The sequence below is a fragment of the Leuresthes tenuis genome, unplaced genomic scaffold, assembly GCF_036924035.1.
Source record: "Leuresthes tenuis unplaced genomic scaffold, fLeuTen1.0.hap1 SCAF_18, whole genome shotgun sequence".
Classification (NCBI taxonomy): domain Eukaryota; kingdom Metazoa; phylum Chordata; class Actinopteri; order Atheriniformes; family Atherinopsidae; genus Leuresthes; species Leuresthes tenuis.
The window spans coordinates 16,207,090-16,226,571 of record NW_027325372.1 but is presented as its reverse complement, the minus strand read 5'-3'; the positions used below and the strand labels follow the sequence as shown (position 1 = coordinate 16,226,571).

Below are 19,482 nucleotides of genomic sequence, written 5' to 3'. Positions count from 1 at the left end.
GTCACTCAGCCATCTGCAGAGATCCAAAACATCTCGGCGGCTGCCAGAGTCCCACAATCTCACTGGTTCCACCCAGGCTGAATTTGCCTCACAGAATCGAGCGAGTTTGACAGATTCCCACCAGAGTCGAATCAGCACATTTAAGGTAGTTCTATAATGCGCGGCGCTACAGCAGCACACCGGGACAAACCCTTGATATAATCTCATTTTCCAAATATAACTGAGACGTTATCCACGCTCATCAACAATCACCTTAACTGACAGAGGCGCGGGCCTTTAATTAACTTCTTAAGAGAGGAGAAGTGGCGTGATTATGCTCCATCCAGTCACTTAGTAGAAGCTGGTTTTGGGGTCAAGAGAGCAAGGCGGTTCAAGTTATGCGCAATCATAAACCCACTCCCAGCTGTCGCGACATCTTCACACTGTGGCCGACTCGGAACGGTTACACTAACCACAATATTTGCCCCGCTGAGTGTTAAAACATTAGCAGACTTCTGTGCGACGGCCTTTATGAACTCCGAGGGCAAACCTGGGTGTGTGTGTGTTACAATTTTGTGATTGCTGTGAGTGCAGGGTTGAAGTCCAACCTCGAGGGGATTTTAGGCAAGCAAGGGCAGCTTGTCTAAGGTGGATGTATGGTATGTGTGGTGCGTCTCTATTTACACACACACACACGCGCGCACACACACACACACACACACCCAGGTACTTGGCTGCCCACACACAAATATGGGTTATGTGGGAAAAGAGACAGACGCACATTCCTGCGGTGCCCCTCAAAGGAAAGGGAATTCCCAAATCCTGAAAAATAACACGCTCGTCTGATGAAAATCCACAGAAATGTTTTAATATGTGTCACAGGACTCTCTGCGCAAGACTTATGGACTGGCTGCATGCAAACATGAGGCTCAATTCATCAGAACGCCTCACGGCCTGTTAAGAGTCGAGCATGAGAACTGAAATAAGTCTTTGCATGAAGCTGTAGGTGTTACACGATATGCATCGTGCATCTTATTATTCGGAACATTTTGGCTGTATTTTCTGTTAGAAACTCTGCACAGCTTCATCTCTGTCTTCCAAAGTTAGCATCTCTTTTCAGTATGAACCCTTGGTTTGACCTTAACAGGTCTCACTGCTCTTGTCCTCTACTCCCTTGCTGGCTCCTACTCTGCGAGTCTGTACCTTTGTTGCCCATTCGGCCGTCCTTCGAGTCTTTCACCCCTCGGACTAAATCTATTCTTCATTTCAGAGCTTCTTCAATCTCCCCTTTTCTCGGATTGTTTGTTCTACTCTTCCTAACATGTCAAATGATCCTACAATAAATCTCTGTGTCACTGCCACAAAAAAATGTCTCGTCAATGTTTTGCCCAACTTCTCTATTTTCCATTCTCCCTCTGACAGAAACTGCGGCTGTTTGGTTTTCACTGCCACTGAAATGCTGCCAATTGGAATTCATCATGTTGGTCTTAAAGGAGAACAAATGCCCTGAGCAGACGAGGCCACTCAAAGCTACTAAGAGTACAAGCGCCCACCTTTAGAGCGATACTGATTCACCGAGTGTACCAGCCTGGCCGGTGCATTTGTGGGACACCGGGGAACACAGAACACTGGTTCTGGTTAACTGTCAGATGAGGTGAAACAATGTTTAAGAAGTAATGAAGACCAGCTGTCATCATTAACACACTCTCACAGTAAAATTAACTTTTTGAGAACGATTCCAACTAGCATGACAGACAGGAAATGCTAGTTGGGATCTGCATTCGGCTTATTGTCATCCAGTGCCAGCAGCTGAAAACAGGCAGAAGTTGTTCTAGCGACCCTCTTTAATGAGACGTATGTGGGACTGTTCACTAAATCCAGACTGAGAATATATAGGTACATAGTCCTATTCTATTTCTTCTTTGAAAGTGTATTAATATATGCTAAAAAAAAGCCTGGCCTTACCATATCCAGACGTGTAAAGCGAGTAGCAAAAACTGCACAATAGAACCAGATTTTTCAGTGTTCAAATATCGGTTATTCCTACAACGTATTAAAACAGGAAAAAAACAGATCAAAGGAGATGGAGAACGTACCCTGTAGATCGTTGTGTCCTTTATGTCACATTTTAAGGCACACATATATGAGAGAAGTTTGTGTACCTACATTAGATGCGATCGGTGTTAAAGATGGAGCTTAAATTGAAAACTGTTTTCACATGTTCTGTATGTCTCTGTAATGGGGGGGGGAGACTCCAACCTACATGGATTATAGATTTTAGAGATGCGCTGCAGTAAAACTGAAGCATTTTTGTATTTATTGATTACTACATTATGTCTTGGGGAGAGTGTGTGCGTGTGTGTCCACGACTGCGTATTTGTTATGTGATCATTGGGGATTTTTTCCTGCAGCATCTGAGGTTTATGTCTGGACGATGTTTATGTTTTGATTGTTTAGTTTCACGTCCGCTGTGCTTGGATAATGGTGATGTAAGACGACGGTGGTTAACATGCTGAAATGTTTAGTTTGTTGGAACTTAACATGTCAGAATAATCAGATGAGGGACGGTTTGTGTAAATGACCAGACACGAAAACAAAATATTCGATCATTTATTTACTGGCAGTATATTCATTCCCTGCCGTTTTTAAAGGACGAGATTTCATTAGCAGACGTTCCTGGGGGTTGGGATAGCATCCAGCCCTGGAGAATCTGAATTCAAGTTGCAATCATCAGTGTTGCCTGTTTCCGCTGAATCATTTCTGTGTGCGCTCACACAGCCCCCATATGCATGTGTACATGTATGCAGTTACAGATTTTACCAGGCTTCCACCAACACACACATTTGTACAGAGACACACAAAATAGTAATGGAGGGCCTGATTTCCAAAAAAAGTTGCTCATCTAATGTTCTCAGCTCTCTCCCCCATTCTCTCAGTAATCCCTGTCTCAAACCTCTCAGAGGCCACAATCAACCCCCCACACATCTGTTCCCTTTCCTCCCCTCTCCTTCCCCTCCTTCCTCCCGGGCACACACACCTCCCACACCGTACCTTGGTGCTCCAGAGTTTGATGGTCCAGTCGAAGGAGGACGTGATGAAGAGGTGGGAGAAGTCTACAGTGCCCACTGCGCTGTGACAGCTGATGCCTGTGACGGGCCCCTGGTGGCCCTCGAACATCTCACAGATACCTGCCTTACTGGAGAAGGATGAATATAATTGTATAAATGATACATTTCTTTACCATATAGTATCATATACTGTTATCTAACGTAAGGAAACAGCCCGACCTGCCGTGTCTGGACGCAGTGTAAACAGTGCCCTCCTCGCTCCCCACCACATAGTTGTTAACATCTCCCGTGGGGAAGGCCATGCCTGTCACCGCCACAGGTTTGGATTTATTGTACGCCAGTTCCATGGTCTCCTAAACACACACACACACACACATTGTATTTATGTCCATCTACGTACATTTAAACCCTGAAAAATGTGGAAACAGAGCCACGTACAGTGAATAATTACAGAAAGGATTAGTGTCTGAAAATGACAACATCACTTACAAACACGTGTGACAAATGTATTTGGAGTAAACACAAACGAGTTTCAATCAATACACAAACACTAAGCAATTAGTTCATGTGTAAAATAATTTTACAAAAGCAAACCAAAAAAAAATGAGATAGTAGTCCTTTTTAGACTCGAAAAGTCTTGCTGTCTGTACAAAGTCACTGTTTATTAGCCGCGCTGCTAACTGATAAAGCTGCTCTATTGGGACAACAACCAGCCAGTGAAAGCAACAGCTGGCAGCAGAGGTGCAGACATGAAAGCCTATAGCTGCATTTATAATGTCCGTATTACACACAAAGCGTTGCACTCGCTGATGAATAATGCAATACACATTTATGAACATTTAGAGACGAATCTCTCTCCATATGTAATGACTATAAGAGTGCTTCTGACACCCGCTGCTTCTGGCAGCTTGTGACGGCTGTGCCACCGATGGGCGATGCGTACCTGCGGTTGGGAGAGCATGTCCAGGCTCCAGGAGCACATCCTGCCGTCTGTGGACACGGTGATCAAGTTGTTGGCATTCTGGGTGCCGACCACATTCACGCAGTACACTGGGTGCTTCGGAACACACACAATCACACAGATACACACATAAGGGCTCGATTTAAGATCTTATTACTGACTCACATTGCACTACAACAAATAACAACAAATATCATGCGGCAGAGTGTGATCACAGTAATAAATCATGATTATTAGTCTCTTTGATTGGAGGCACAAAAATAGTTCCGAACATTTGGCATCTTGCACAATAAATATTTGGATAATTCCTCACTGCAGCCTGCTGTCAGGATCCCGAATCTTTCATTAGCATCACGTGTTATTGTTTGAAAAAATAAAAGCAGAAACACTGTCCTGTTATGGGCTCGTAATTCTATCCTGATACACATGATGTCATGAAATACTTTGAGGATCGAAAGATGCAACAGGCTCGCAGGCAGCTTGCATGCCGGTGTGCAGTCGTCCCTTTAAATCCCTCTACGCTTGGGACATTTGCTGCTGTTCAAATCCACAAGTGTGTGAAGCCATTATATCATTACTGGGCAGTAATTGATTTGTCTGCTGGGCTTCACAAAGAGTCCATTCAGCAATCAGCTTCATGCTAGTAAGCTGGATTCACTAACTGGAGAGGACAAGAGCGGCGGCCCCATTATCGGAGTCCACAGCCCCGTTTAAGCCTACAGTATGGATGGCATGTAGCGACGTGTGCGTCTACATGGCTTCTGTAGCCGACATTAGAAAGGACTACGGGTCCTCAGACAGCGTTAGTGTATTTCCATTGGTAATTTGTTGAGGGTCAGTGAGTTCGGTGAAGCTGAACTGAACTGTTATTTCAGATATGTCTGAGTGTGACTGCTCTCATCAAGTGGATGAAAAACTAGTCCTCAAGACCATTATCATGTAAAAGTGTGATTATTTTTGCTGTGATGGATTGATGATTCAAATTCTGTATTGTGTTTATCTTTTTTTTACGGTTTCGCACCTAAACAGTGAACTCCCTCCAAGGTACAAAACACCACGACATTTGCAAAACAAACTAAACCTAAAATCGTTTCAGTGAAAGAGCCCAAATTACCATCGGCTTTAGATGTGATCATTTCATCTCTGTCAGAGTCAAAGTCTGTGTTATCTTTGTTTTTTCTCGCCTTGCTTTGTGGTTGTGCATCATGCTGAAAACCGTACTTACAGTGTGTGCAGCAGCAGACAGGGGAGTCCTCTGGACAGGGGTCCGGCGGTGACTGCGGTTGTCCCACAGGACTATCTGTCCTGAATACGTCCCCCCCACCACCAGGTTGGGATGAAATCTGGCAAAACCGACAGACACCACCGGAGACTGGGGACAGAAGAGAAGGGATGGAGATGAGGAAAGAGAAAAAACAACTGTGTTACACGTGTGTGGGACTGTTTTATGTTAAAGGCAGATTACAATGAACTACGGGAGGATGTGAGAGTAGAAACGGGTGAAATGAGAAGACAACCTTGCAGTCGATGACAAATGAACTGAAAAGGTATCGCTGGATGGATGTGAACGAGAACAAGTCATCAAGGCATCGTGATGGGTGGCAGACACGGGGACACAGACAGAGACAGGGATGATGAGTTTGGCCACTCTGAGGGTCTGCTGAGGAGAGGAGAGAGGGGTGATGCTGGGGTGCCGACCAGACAAAGAGGAGAATTGTAGTCCTCTTTCCCCCAGCCGTTTCACATTACAGCATCAAAACCTCAGCAGCCACTGGAGCGCTCACTGTAGCCTCCATCATGACAAGCGTACCCTTGAACTCCCTTCCCGCCTCTCAATGCCGTGTTTATTGAGTTCTGGTTCCTCTTCAGTGCTCGTCCCATATGGGCTCCTGCGCGCAACCGCGAGCTCCTCCTGACCCGGAGCCACTGAAGCATCCGTGCGCTTGGGTTATGAGAAAATGTTTCATCCTGTAGCATCGAGCTACATGAGGGTAAATGGTGTTATGCATTAACAAATTGAGAGGAGCAATAATTTACAGTCATTATGGGGCCGAGTGAGAGCTCAACATGAAGCTCTCAAACACAACTCACAATTAAAAGCAGAAAAACTACAACATGCCGGGTGCGTTTCGCAAAAAAAGGATCGTTGCCTAATACGGTCGTAGATTTTGTTAGAAGAAGCTTTGTTGACAGTTTTAGTGTTCCTGAAATTGTATGCCAGACATCTTGCTGTTGAAGCAGCAGCTCTGTGCAATAATCATCTGAATCCTCCCAAATTAATTGCTGTATTAACAAGGCAGAAATACACGCTGTAATGCATTTATAACAGAATATGCAACAAAGTTGTTCTGAAACATTGGAATACGGCAACTCGTGATCATTTTTGGGATGAAGAATGGGGCAGTAATTAATCGTAAGCTCACAAACGCTGCATATCAGTGATGGAGCGCTATACTTGTGCTTTACTGTGGCTGTGAGATGCTATAGAAACAACAGAGAAATAGATGAAAAGAGCGTAATGTTCTGAAATATGACAAAAAAGACCCAGGAGTGTTGAGCAGCTGGAATCGTATATCAGACAGGAATGGGACAACGTTCCTCTCCCTAAGGTCCCAAAGGACATTTTTTACCTTTTTGGAACTGGGTTTGTAGCAGTTATGGTATAACACTAACAGAGTAACAGTAGAATATGGGATGTCCGTTAAAGAAATGATTCTGATCTTGGGTCTATGACTACATATCTACACACATTCACAAAAAACTGCTTCTCACATGCAGCAGGTTAGAGCCGAGCACGCAGGCCCGTAGCAGAAGGCGACTGTAAAACAACTGTGGCAAAGTACACTCTGCAGCAGTATAATATTTGTTTTATTTTTCTGATGTTCTTTCATTTCTCTCCCTCTCTGCTCTCCCTCCATCCCTGCCACCACAACATGTGCGAAGCAGCCAAACCCCAGTTCATTTTCAAATGGTTCTGGAAAACAAACCAGAGGGAAAGAAAACACTCGGCGCTCTTTATTTCTCGTTTTTGTTACTTCTGAGGCGTCACGGCTTTCAGAGGAATGGCCCGGGAGCCGCTTCAGATGTCGAGACTCAAAATAAACAGAACTCTGGTGATAAAAATAAAGCCGCTCGGCAGCTGCCAGCAGGGCCGCTTCTGAAAAGTTTATTTTCACAGACTTAAGAAAGAAAAAAAAAAAAGGATCAAGGTTTTTAGGCCAATTAGCATGTATTACAATATTTTAAGGTATGACCAGTTACCTCTGGAGCTGATAAACGGGAAGTCAGTGACTGTTGTTTATCAAATAGAAAACTTAGAACATGTCTAAGAATTTTAAAAAGAGGCTTTAATACTATGAGACAGGTTTACTCGGCACTGACATTCACATCACGTGCCCACATTCTGCATTTAGTACATTTGCACGCTAAATTCAGACGCAAACGCTTTAAAAATGTCTGTAAAAATATTTTACAAGAGAAAAACAGGTGCTCCGTTCCCTTATTATAAGTTCTAGAAACACCTTCAACCCCTTGTTGTTGCCTGACGGGCAGCTGTTTGGGGTATCTCCGTCAGAGTCTATCAGTAGGTTGAAAACCTCTGTCCTGGCATCTCTGTACACAAACACACGCCCACTAAACATCATCCTGCCACCACAGCCTTTCACTGTTTTTTTTACGAAAGCAAAACTCCACACAGTGCCAAGGCTGGAAGACAGAGGAAACTAATTCCTTCTTGCTCCATCTGAGTTTTACTTCTATGAAAAAAAAGTTTTGACTTTTTGTATAACAACGTGCCTGTTCAAAAAGAAAAAGGCTTCCATTTCAGTTTAGCTTCACACAAACTCTGGGAACGGCTAATCTGGCTCGGTCAAAGGTAAAAAAAAAAACAACACAATGAATTATCGTTGAATCCTTGTTGTTGTGATATTCACCCTCGAGATACGAGCGATGCTAATCATAGAGAACGTTCCTCTAAATTCAAATCTCACTTGTGTTATGAATATCTTTGCCAAATCAAAACAATTTGGATTCCAACATATATATATCGTCTCCAATTTCTCCAGGAGAGGCCAACGTGATCCTTGATCTGCCATTAACACCATCTAAAATAGAAAATAAACACGCAAATCCTTAAGAATAAACAGACGCAAACAGAAAACATCCACGCTCTCTGCGATTCCCCCTTTCTCCCTTCAGTTACCGCCCTACATAAACAACTCTGCCCCACATGAGTAATGACAAAGAGAAGCTAAATCAAATCAAGGGACTCCTCTATTTGCTCCATATGTTAACTTAGCTCCAAAGCCATATCAGTGTCGCCATCTTACAAGGAAAATTCTCGACTAAACTCTGAATCCCCTCTTCGAGAAACCACAGGTTATGCTATCATTCCCCTCATGTACTGTCAGGCTTAGCTACTGAAAATTAGCCTGCCTTTGTCCCAGAAATGCAACATGAAGGACCCTCCAGCAGCAACTTGGATTTTACATTAAAGCCACCCCCTGAAATGCTTTGTCATGCATTAGCACACACATGTTTTGGAGTTACATCCTTTTAAAGTGAACTGTGTGCAATTAGGTGCCGAAATAGGATCAATTTGTTGTCTGCTGCAAAGGAACGTATGAGTTAAACTGGAAGGGACTTGGCTGACAAATTCTAAATTTCAGTGTCATGTTAGAAATTATTGAGTCTCGGGCTGACTTATGGGGAGCTCGGTTAAGTTTTGGCTAAATTTCTGTACTCCTTCAGTCTGCTTTCGATTATTTGTGAGCTTTTGCCTTCAGTGACTTAAATACAGCCTTTGGATCTATTGCAGGGAAATAATTACTCAGAGTCAAAAACATGACTGTGTAAAACATTACATAAGCAAACTATTATTTTGGGACATGAATTCATTCACTTTGTTGGTGAACAAGATACAATATACATTACATATATAAGCCAAGTCAGCTGGCTGCTGCTGGTGAGAGTTTCACCCTCACCATGCAGACACAAGATCAGTGTCATTCTTTCTATCTTACTCACAGTAAGAGAGCAATTAAGCCAATTTCCCTAAATGTCAAACTTTCACATTAAATCAAGTAGAGCCACACGCCTCCATTCCTCAGTTTCTCTTTAATTCAGACTCTGGACATACCAGTCACACGAGCGCAACATCTGTCTAAATAACGTGCGACCGTCTCCATATCGGCTCGAACTCCACACCCAGCCTGACATTTCATTTCCAGAACCGGAGTGGCTCTGTGGATGATTCTCATCTTACACGCAGCGCAGGTCAGACACCTGCTAAGTCATCTCCTGCCAGCCCAGACAGAGTCCAGACTCCTGAAGGAAAAAAAGTAGTTGCAAAAGTCACTCCGGGCTGTCTTTTCTGGGATGAATTGTGGAAGTTTTACTGGGCGACACTCCTGCAATCAGAGCAGGGAGTTTCATTTCTGTCCTCAGGCAAAGCCTGCTGTGTTTGAGAATGTGTGAGAGAAAGAAGCTCACACACAAGTATCATCTACCATATCTTGCATGCAGGCTCTCAAGGCTAAGTGTTTCTGGCAGCCCTTCTTATATTAATGGGAAGTGTTCTGTATAGGATAATGTGCACATGGTACTGTAAACTGTGATGAAAGATGGCACCCAGTAAGGGATTAAGGGTGTCTGATGGAATGACTGAAAGAGAAAAAAACCCCAGAGAGGAGCAAACACTCCCTCCTTTGTTGCATTCTCTCATTCTGTCCTCTGGCAACAAACTGTTGAAAGTTGACTTGGGAAGGCAGAAATGAAGTGAGCGCGCTACTTACAAAAGAAACAGGGAGGCCTGATAGGGCATGCTATAGACAGTATATCCTCCATGCTGTATCCCTCTACTTCTTCTACACCCCCCCCACCCTTCCACCCATCTCTCTCACCGCACTCATCTGTTTTCCACTCCGCCTTATCAGGACCAGATGGATCCGATTGTCTTTCCCTGCATCTCGGCTTCGCAACCTCCTCTCCCCTCCCAACCACCTTTCTCCCCCTGGCTTCGCTCGTTTACGACACCCCACAGATTTTGTCACTCTGTGGTTTCTGGCAACGAGAGAGAAATACCGAGCCAGAGGCTCCATTTCACCAGGCAAACAATGGAGAGAAAGCACAAGGAGGAGGCCCTGTGAGAACAAACAAGCCTTTCGCTCTCTCTCCTTCAGCGGCATTTTAAAAAAAAAAAAAAGAAGAAGAAATGATTTTCCATATCTCATTTAGGTTCCTTGGTTTACAATCTTCACTTTTTGCTGCTAGCTTGATTGGAGCTGTGCTGTAAATGAAATAACACATCATGAAAAGTTCTATTCTTTCCTTAAGTGGTCCAAACTTCTCATTCACCCATTTACACAAACACTCCATATAAACACACAATATATGCAGTCCTTAATTCTCTACAATTACATACAGATGAGCACATCGGGCCAATGTGGAGGCTCTGTGTCTCGCTCAAGAAAACTTTGACACGAGGGAAACAAACCTCACATTTTTCAACACTGATGTCGGTATTGGTACAAGACGTGAGTTTAGGTGTTCGCAACAAAACAATGTTCTCGTTGATTCCTTGGTTGTCCTTTTTATCTGATAATCTATTCAAAGCTTTCTGCTTTCTTGTAGAGAGTTGCACACACGAATGGTTACTTGGCAACCTTACTGTGTCAGCAAGGGCAAACGAGTGAAAGAAGTAGTCTAAGACATAACCCGTATAAACGGCTGCTTCTACACTTCACTTTAGTGCAGATGCTGTTGTTTCCACCGTCAAATAAATAAATAATATGTTTTTTTCTTTCTTTTTTGCAACAGAAGGCTTGTTTAGTGTGACAAAAATCGAATTATTTCACACAGACTCCAATCTGGTGAGTGCGCACACTGAGGATGACATTTATCTTACTCATTCTGATGTATAACTGAACAAAGATACTGCTGTTGCACAGTTATCTCTGCCCACCCTCACCCTCCTTTCCACTCTCCTCTTAGCCCGCTACGCTTCTCCTACTTCAACTTTCTGGAAGTGCCAGAAGCTCAGGGAGCGGCTTAGGGCAGTGAGATATTAATAAAAATATGACTGAGTCCAATGGGATATGACAGTAGCGGTATGGGGTTGTCAGAGAGAGGCGTGTGGTTTGGGGGGTAAAGCCGAGGCTTTAAGTCAAGCGGGCACTTTCATGTGGTGCGACTTTGCCCACTTGAGAGGCTGGTGTGAAGTTACAAGATTGGACCCAACTGGGACGAGGCGATGATGGGTCCAACTGTCAAGACAGCCAAGATGAGGGGAGGCACACTGGTACCAGAATCCCACAGCAGTGGCAGCCCCTTTCCTCAAGTACAAACCCAACACACACACACACACACACACACACACTCCTTCCATTTTATCATAGATCAGTGGCTGCTGCAGTTGGGCCTTTACAACTTCCACAGCCCATGAGAAGCAAATTCAGCGATCAAACACTAACAGATTTATGTTGGAATGAATTTGATTGATGAAGTTTTAGATTTGTTATATGTTTTTTTCGGCAGATCAGAGCAATGGATTGATGACGACCCCAACCCTCATACTTTCACGTAATAAAAACTAACTACTGCCCAGCCAAAAACAAACAACAAAAAAAAAACACCTGTAGTGAACAAAGAAAATAGTTAACAGCCTCCCACTGGAAGAGTGTGCTTCAGGTTGCAAGAAGTAATTAAGCCTAACTTAGGCAGTGAGTAGGTTCTCATTCCTTAAATGTCCTGTGGTCACAGAAATGAAGCAAACAATTCTAAAATGTGGTCTAAATGAAATCTACAGTGGTTTTAATCTGATCTGATCAAAGAAAATCAACAGTAGAACTCACAGCAATACCTAATCGTGAAAGTAAGAGCATTTCCACGGAGAAGAAGCTTAAACTTATAAAGGAGGATAAAGATTGGATTCTGAGGTGATGGTGCCTGCTGTACAAACTTATGGGGGCAGCTTTATGATCTGGGGTTGCTTCAGCATTCTCCATTGGGGGGAAACTGAGCCATTAATCAATCAGAGACGACCTCTATTATGTATTGTAGTGCTACCGTAAAACTAGAAAAACATGCTTTAGAACAACAGCAGTGATGAAAAAAACTATGGCTATGTTTGGACTGCCTGTCAAATGTTTTGTGTGACTAGGGTCAGATTTTTTCCCCACAGTGTGAACAGCACCAGTAACATGGAATCTGATTTTTTTCCTTATGTGCATCGGCTCAGTGTGGCCAACTGAAATCTGATATTGGTCACATTAAAAAGGCTAATGTGAACAGGCCAACACAAAATCGGATCTGAGCAGTAAACTGGAACTGAGCATTAAAGCCTGCAGTCCAAATGTCCTCTAGTCTTCTAGATTAAAATATGAGCCAAATTGTGACAGCAGAGCAGCAAGAAATACAAAAATGAATGCAGTAAAGCGAGACTTCTTTGACAGCTGTTTATTCCACCTGAGAAGTCTATAATCACGACCTGTCTCCATAAGTGCTGCATTAGAAAGTAATATTCACGTCACCTAGAATTATTTGTGCATGATTCCTCCACTACATTTGCTCAAGTACGACTGCTTAAACCCGAGCTAACTTTCATCACATCAACACATCAGAGACATGAAGCAACAATGTTTTAACAAAGCTGGAAATAGTTCATTGTCTTCTCAGCGAACAATGTGCACTATGCAATGCAAAACAATTTGCTCTATCCTACGTCGTTTTTAAGAACAAATATTCTTAATCTAAACACTTACGGTATGAGTCTACCTGCAAGTATTTGCCTTGCTAGGTCCATTCACCAAACTGTACACAGCTCGACGAGAAATAAAGAAGCCTTACTTCATCAAACCCCATAAAAAAAGAATCCTTCAATAAGCCTGGGCCTTAAACAATAAAGCCCCTACTCAACCCAGCCTCAACCACAAACCCCAACCCTTCTGTATCAACCCACACTGTCATTCTGTTGTATCCTCTACACACACGGCAGAGCCTTAAAACAGTCCAACACAAACATATGAATACACACATTCAGTATTCAGGCATCTACCAGTCCATCCGCCAGACAAAAGCCGCTCCTGTGGGCAAATGTGTAAAAACAAGACTGACTGAAGTGCTGTTAAATGCTGCCTTCCAAACAGCAGCGGCGTGTACCAGCCCAGTGTGATGCGTGTGTACAGAAAACAGCAAGTCTGCGAATACAGAGGAAGGGAGAAAGCATGTGGCTGCCCTCTGTTACTCCTGCTGAGGACGGGAGGCGCAAGTCGGAGAGCGAGGGAGAAAGCAGCAACAAAGCGGGGAAGAGGCACAGAGCCCGGTGGGTTTGGGGAGGTGAAACGGCAGAACATGCTCGCACATTAAGAGCCGTCTGAGACGCAGCTAACTAGAGTTGCAGATTTGTTTGCAAAAGGCACCACAGGGAGAGAGAGCGGCTGAAAAAAAGCAGTCCCCTGAGTTTTCAACTCCTTTCCATAAACACTCCTGGAGTGTTTTCATCCAAGTCCAACAGCAACAGGAGGATTAATGGAAGATGATGCTGGATTACATCTTTCTTTAATCATTTTATCTTAATTTCCTCCACTGCTCATACTTGCTCTTTTGCTGCTAACTCGTTTCTCTCTCGCCTCAAGAACATGGCAACATCCCAGGCTGTAATGTGGGCTGTCGGGCACTGAGAAGTTCTCTTTCGCTCATTGGTCCTTTTTCTTTTCTCCATGAGCATGAGCACTCAATTAAATCCGATCTCCGCATGTGCATTTGCTGAAGCGGTTTCCATGTGTGACCTTCAGGAATTTCACAACATATCAGCGCAAAATGGTAGCATTGTGCTGTCGTTGCTGTTGTCGTTTACTTCAACACACTGTGGGTCAGCACAGTTTCACACATTCGCAGTAAAGCCTCTGTTGATGTACTGAGCATTTCATTGGATGCTTAAATAAATATCCTTGCTCCCCAACTTCTACCGTCCGATACTGACAATTCACAGATCAGCATGCTCAGAAACCACACTGCTAATAAAGTCGGATGTACATGTACAGTACATATTTCATTGGAGAACCACATGGAAAATCTCCAGAATCCTACAGCGACAAGATGTATAGCTGTAATCTATCCGTGCAACCACATGACTTTCAGCAGCAGCATAAATTATGGTGCAGTGAAAGAATCGAGTGCTTTAAAAATCCACTGTGGAGCTCGACTTGTATGGCGAGCTTCATTACCACCTTCAGTATGCAGGAATATGTGCCTCTGTGTGTATGAGCCTAACATCACGTTTAAGTAGTGAAGCCGGGCACTAATTCAGGTGATTTTCACATATGACATTAATGTGTATGAGGAGAACTTTTTGCAGCCCTGCTGAGGAAGGATCACTGTGGGTGGGCTAACACAGATATACAGACACTCGGAAGCGGTGCGCCACATGATTCTACGACTGATACGTCTAAAAATGGCCTTCTGTGTTTCACAGGACCAGCCACTCCATCACCTCTTTGCTGCTTCCTACCAACTTCTTTGTGTCAGATGCTATTAGCATCAAAACCACCTGAGAGTTTATTTCAACCAAAACCTCAGTCTCTTCTAATTACTCTTATATTAAAGCGTTCCTCTTTAATCCAGTCTACGTAACATGGCAGATGAATGCATTTGGTTGACTTCTCTTTGCTGAAACAGAAGAAAGTTCCCACTTGCTATTCACTTTGACATTAGGACTGCTGTCGTACTCTATAGATCTGTACCTGGCAGTGAAAGATGTACTCTGGTGTGGCCTTCTTAAACTTGATGTTCCACACCAGGGCAACACCATCCGGTTCGTGAGGAGCGTCTTCGTTATTGTTATAGGAGGCAACCAGCAACTCGGGATACTGAAAGAGAGAAAGGAGCGAAGCACAAGGCAGAGGGAGAGAGACACAGAGATCAGGATGTTCATAAAAACGGAGACATGTTGAATCAATAAAAGGCAGCTGATCTCTCTCTTTAAACACGAACAGAAGCAAATAAATAAGCTTGAAGGAAGAAACTTGGTTAATCGCAGCTGGTATTTCTTAAAATAAATATCTGCAATGCAGGAAAGTGTTACAGCTTTATATTTAAACTAGAAGACACATACAAACACACACACACACACACACACACACATGGTTTCAGGCCTCACCTGAGGGGACCAGTCAAGACAGGTGATAACGCGATGTTTGGACCAGTGTTCGTCATAGAAGAGTCTACTGAAGGACAGACTGGAGCCACTACCCAAATCACTGGAAGCAGACAGAAAAGGTAAAGTCAAACTGTGATAAACTGGATTCATTTGGATTATAAACTGATATCATTCGATGGTATTTACTTCAGCTTGAATTGAACTGGTTCCCTCTCTCTGTAAAGTGTCATTAGATGACTTTTGTCACAAATTGATGCTGTATAAATAAACTAAACTGAACGTCCCAAAGAAACTATACCGGTAGAGCAGTAACTTTTCCCTTAAATCCATTCTAAATGAGGTGATACTACTGACCAATCAAATCACATATTGACCAATACTAAAACTGACTATTTAGAACAGGTGGATGCGCACATGGCCCTGGGAAAGATCTAACCAGGGTGTACCCTGCCTTTCGCCCAATGGCAGCTGGGATGGGCTCCAACACACCCTGCAACCCTTAATAGGATGAAGTGGGGATGGAAAATGAATGAATGAATGAAAGACTACGTGAATGCATGCATTATATTCTTATATTTCAGAAAGAAAGGTTTACTGATGATACACACAGTAACTGCTGCAAGTCTGAATCATTCTATGAGAACCGAACACCTTAAAAAAGACAGAAACTCCTGAAAGGCGACGACAAAGCTGTCTGACTGATTGTTTCTTACTGAGTCAGTCATTTCAGCCACTAATGAGCATATTCCTTGTGGTCAAACTAGATGCTATGGTGTCTGTTATGTCACTGGCCACTTCAGAAGGTTTTACCACCACAGTTTTGTCTTTGTATAGTCTTTTAATGAAGTACTAATTACTGCATATTCTGGGCACCAGTACGTATGCATGAGATCCAAATCGACTGCAATACTGTGTGAGACTATAAAAAACAAGGTAGTGAAATGTAGGTTAGGTTGTTACGCTCTCAAAAATACATCCTCGGAAAGAACAAAAAAGCGCTCTGATATTGAGTGCTGAGGCACGGCTTGTTTTAGACATAATCTCTATTTGACCACAGGCTCCGTGCTTTTCAGAGGCTAAAGTGATAAAAGTTCAAGTGAGTCAGTAAAAGCAGTTCCTCCATAAGAGGAGAGCAGTAGCTTATCACAGCTTTGCACTTATGGCTCTTCCAGCTTTTCCCAACACTTTGATAACCTCCATTTGGAGGCAGGCCTTCCGATGGCAAGACAATGCTCTGTAAGCTGTGAGTCTGTGTGTCTGCTCACAGAAGCCTTTAACTCTCCGGGTGTGTGACATCACTATGAAGACATGCTCTTTAAAGAACAAAGGAGCTCCCAGGCCCTGAGAGTGACACGGTGGCTATGAGTCAGTTCAGGCACATTCGTGAGTTGGAGACGCATCAATAGATGCTCACATGTGCACTCACATCCAAACTATGGCCTTGTTCAGACTGCCAGCATTCATCAATTTGGTGGCACAAGCAGATTGTCTCCAGATTGATTTCTGAAAACCTTGACAACAACAAAACATTACATGGGACTGGATTTTTGAAAGCCGTCCCCAGCGGCATTTCAGAACAAAGCTGCTCACCCTTCTTTGTCGTCAAGGTCTCGGCCGCTGTAGTCAAAGAAGATGTTGCCGTCTTCAGCCAGAGCTCTCTCCATCACCCGGATGCTGCAGTCAAAGAAGCTCTGAAATTCGGAGGAGTGCAGGATCTGCTGCCTCTCCTCTTCTGTCAGCTCCCGCAGGACAGGAAAAGAGCCTGTTGAATGAAACATAATCAGAGAGAAAAGACTCGCTCAGAATGTGTTTTACTGAAGGCCCATTCATTTCAAATCAGCTAATACAACAAAAAAAGGGAATAATCACATCATTAGTTTTTAGAATTTATTGCTATGTTGGCTTTAATGAGAAACATGTGAACAGAGACATGTGTCTGTTGAAATAATTTTTTTCTGTTCATGAGAGCATAGATTTCGATGTATCAAGTAGCAACTCAAACAATGCTTAAAAACACAATCCTGCCACTTTGTTTGTTCGGGCCCTTAAGTCATTCAGAGAGCTATTCAGATTTGCTGAGGATTTCCGCGTCACACTCCCAGCTCAGAGTAGATTCATCCATTTATCCAGCCGCCGATTCTGAATCTCCTCCGAACCTCAAGTTCAAATCGTGCTGCTTTCGCTGTACCTCCAAACTGCGAAGATCTAACTCTCTTGGTTTTGCTTTTTGTCTGTGCTGTTGATAGCAAATTCTCATCAGGAGCCAAACGCTCCCTTAAAATGCAAAAAAAAAGCAAAAACGGACAGGAGTGAACCCTCCATGGAGCCTGAGGTTTGAATGGAGTAGTAATCTACCTGCCAGCCCTTTCGTCCCCTTCAGCTTTCTTATCTGTGGAGGTTGTATGTACTTAGAAGAGACTATCTGTGGTGGAACTCCAGAACAAAACAGGCAAGCGGTCTTTTTCCTGTCTTTGTTTTGCTGTCTGTGCTAGCATTAACTAATAAAATAAGTAATAAAACTAGTAATAGAAGTGTTTCAGTGCAACTTTATGTACAATTTCTATTTGTACTGTAGCTCAAAGTGAGTTGTGGAGTCCAGTGGAGTTGTTCACTCCACGTCCTAAAACCAGGTAGCGAAAATGGAGAATTTGGACAAATACAGAAGGACCAGTCAGCTATCACATGATGACGAAGCTTCTGGGGAGAGCGATCAATATGTCCAGACCTCTGGTGGAGTAAGAGCATGTCCTTAAACAGAGAAGAGAAATCTGTGGCAAGATTTATGGAAAGGCAGATTAATAAGAAAAAAGAACGTAAAAGGTCCAAATAAAAAAAAATTCATAAAGCAGATGAAAACATATACCAAGTAAACTAAAAACAGAAATCTTGTTTTTTCCGTTGTTATACTGGGATCTTCGACCAATGATTTAACGCACAGTTTTACAAACCCAGACACGCATTACTGTAGTGTTTACTACCACGAAAAAGAAAAAAAAAAAAACCCGCTGCAAATATGCACGCCTCTGACATCAAATTAACATTGCCTTCATCTCTATGAAAACCAGAATCCCATCCAGGACATAATAAACTAAAAACAGTTCCTAATGCATCTTTTCTAGTAAAATCCTACAGCAAGAACTTCATAAACAAGGGAGAAACAAAGCCCTCTGTGCGGCCCGCCTCCCTTTGAACGTAATGGCTGCACAGCACGACGTCCGGTTTTTGAAGTCACTGTCCCCAAGCGCACATGCAATTTTACATGCACACACGCACACACACACGTCGACCTTTACCCTGCCTCTTGACTTTGATCCCACCATCCCTTTGTATTTCTTACGAGTTGTCAGAAAGGACCCAGTGAATCGAGTGGCAGAGATCAAAGGCCAGACCTTCTAATAGGCCAGGATGGAGAGGGGACGAATGACTGTGTGTTTATGAGTGCGTGTCAGCATACGTGTGTGTGTTTTATTCAGTTTATGTGGCTGAATATGAATATGTCTCTCCATCTATTTGCTCACAATGCATTTCAACATACCCAGGAACCCCTGTGTCTTTCTGCTATTATCTCTCTATATGAGCCCTTGACATACACCCACACATCAACACATTTCTCTATTCCTCTTCACTTTGAAATAGGGCCAGGGGGTCATGTGACAGGTTTTTAATCAGCGCTGACCCTCACATGCCATGGAGCTGATATGCTGGACCCGTCTTAACCCCAACTGTAACCTACCCCCCCCCCACCCTCCAATCTGATACACCCACTGACTGGCAGGGGAGTGTCACACATGGGTGACCATGTATCGTGACAGATTGACCAGCAACATCTGAGAAGTCGAGGAAAGGCGGAGACTGAAGGAGCAGCAGACGGGGGGTCTAACTTTTAGAACTCTCACAACTCCATGTCCAAAAGAGCTGGGATGATGTTTGTGATGTAAGGAAAAAACCAATGCAAGGATGTGCGTGTCTTATAAAGCCAACACTTAATTAAAGTATCCACAAATGGTATGAATGAAATATATCAAATTTTAAAACGGAGAGCTAAAAATAAAATAAAAAGTGTTAAAACTAGCACTATGTGACCGTGGTCTTCGAGCAGGACTGCATATAAACAGCTAAGATGCTATCATGCAAATTAGAGGTCAACCAGTTGTGGATTTAAGCTGTAAAAGCTGTAATCCTAACCACTCATTCCCCTCCAACACTGATGACTTTTTTTCTACTTTTTTGTAAATTATCTTTGAGCAACAAACCCCCTGTCTTAAATTAAAAGGATAAAAAAAATAACCAACAGCATGCTGGGAAATGATAAATGAACA

At 43.3% G+C, this 19,482-nt stretch overlaps 1 protein-coding gene across 8 annotated transcripts in view; it reads right to left on the bottom strand.

The window, feature by feature from the left end:
• Nucleotides 1-19,482, bottom strand: part of LOC140274548 (cytoplasmic dynein 1 intermediate chain 1) — a 50,438-nt gene that overhangs the window by 9,957 nt on the left and 20,999 nt on the right. For all 8 annotated transcript variants that reach the window (XM_072369855.1, XM_072369858.1, XM_072369860.1 and 5 more), the window contains 7 exons: nucleotides 16,754-16,925; nucleotides 15,164-15,263; nucleotides 14,748-14,873; nucleotides 5,234-5,380; nucleotides 3,991-4,104; nucleotides 3,267-3,400; nucleotides 3,031-3,175 (listed from right to left, as the gene is read on the bottom strand). In XM_072369855.1, the coding sequence (XP_072225956.1) occupies nucleotides 3,031-3,175; nucleotides 3,267-3,400; nucleotides 3,991-4,104; nucleotides 5,234-5,380; nucleotides 14,748-14,873; nucleotides 15,164-15,263; nucleotides 16,754-16,925 (938 nt within the window). The remainder of the gene's footprint in view (nucleotides 1-3,030; nucleotides 3,176-3,266; nucleotides 3,401-3,990; nucleotides 4,105-5,233; nucleotides 5,381-14,747; nucleotides 14,874-15,163; nucleotides 15,264-16,753; nucleotides 16,926-19,482) is intronic.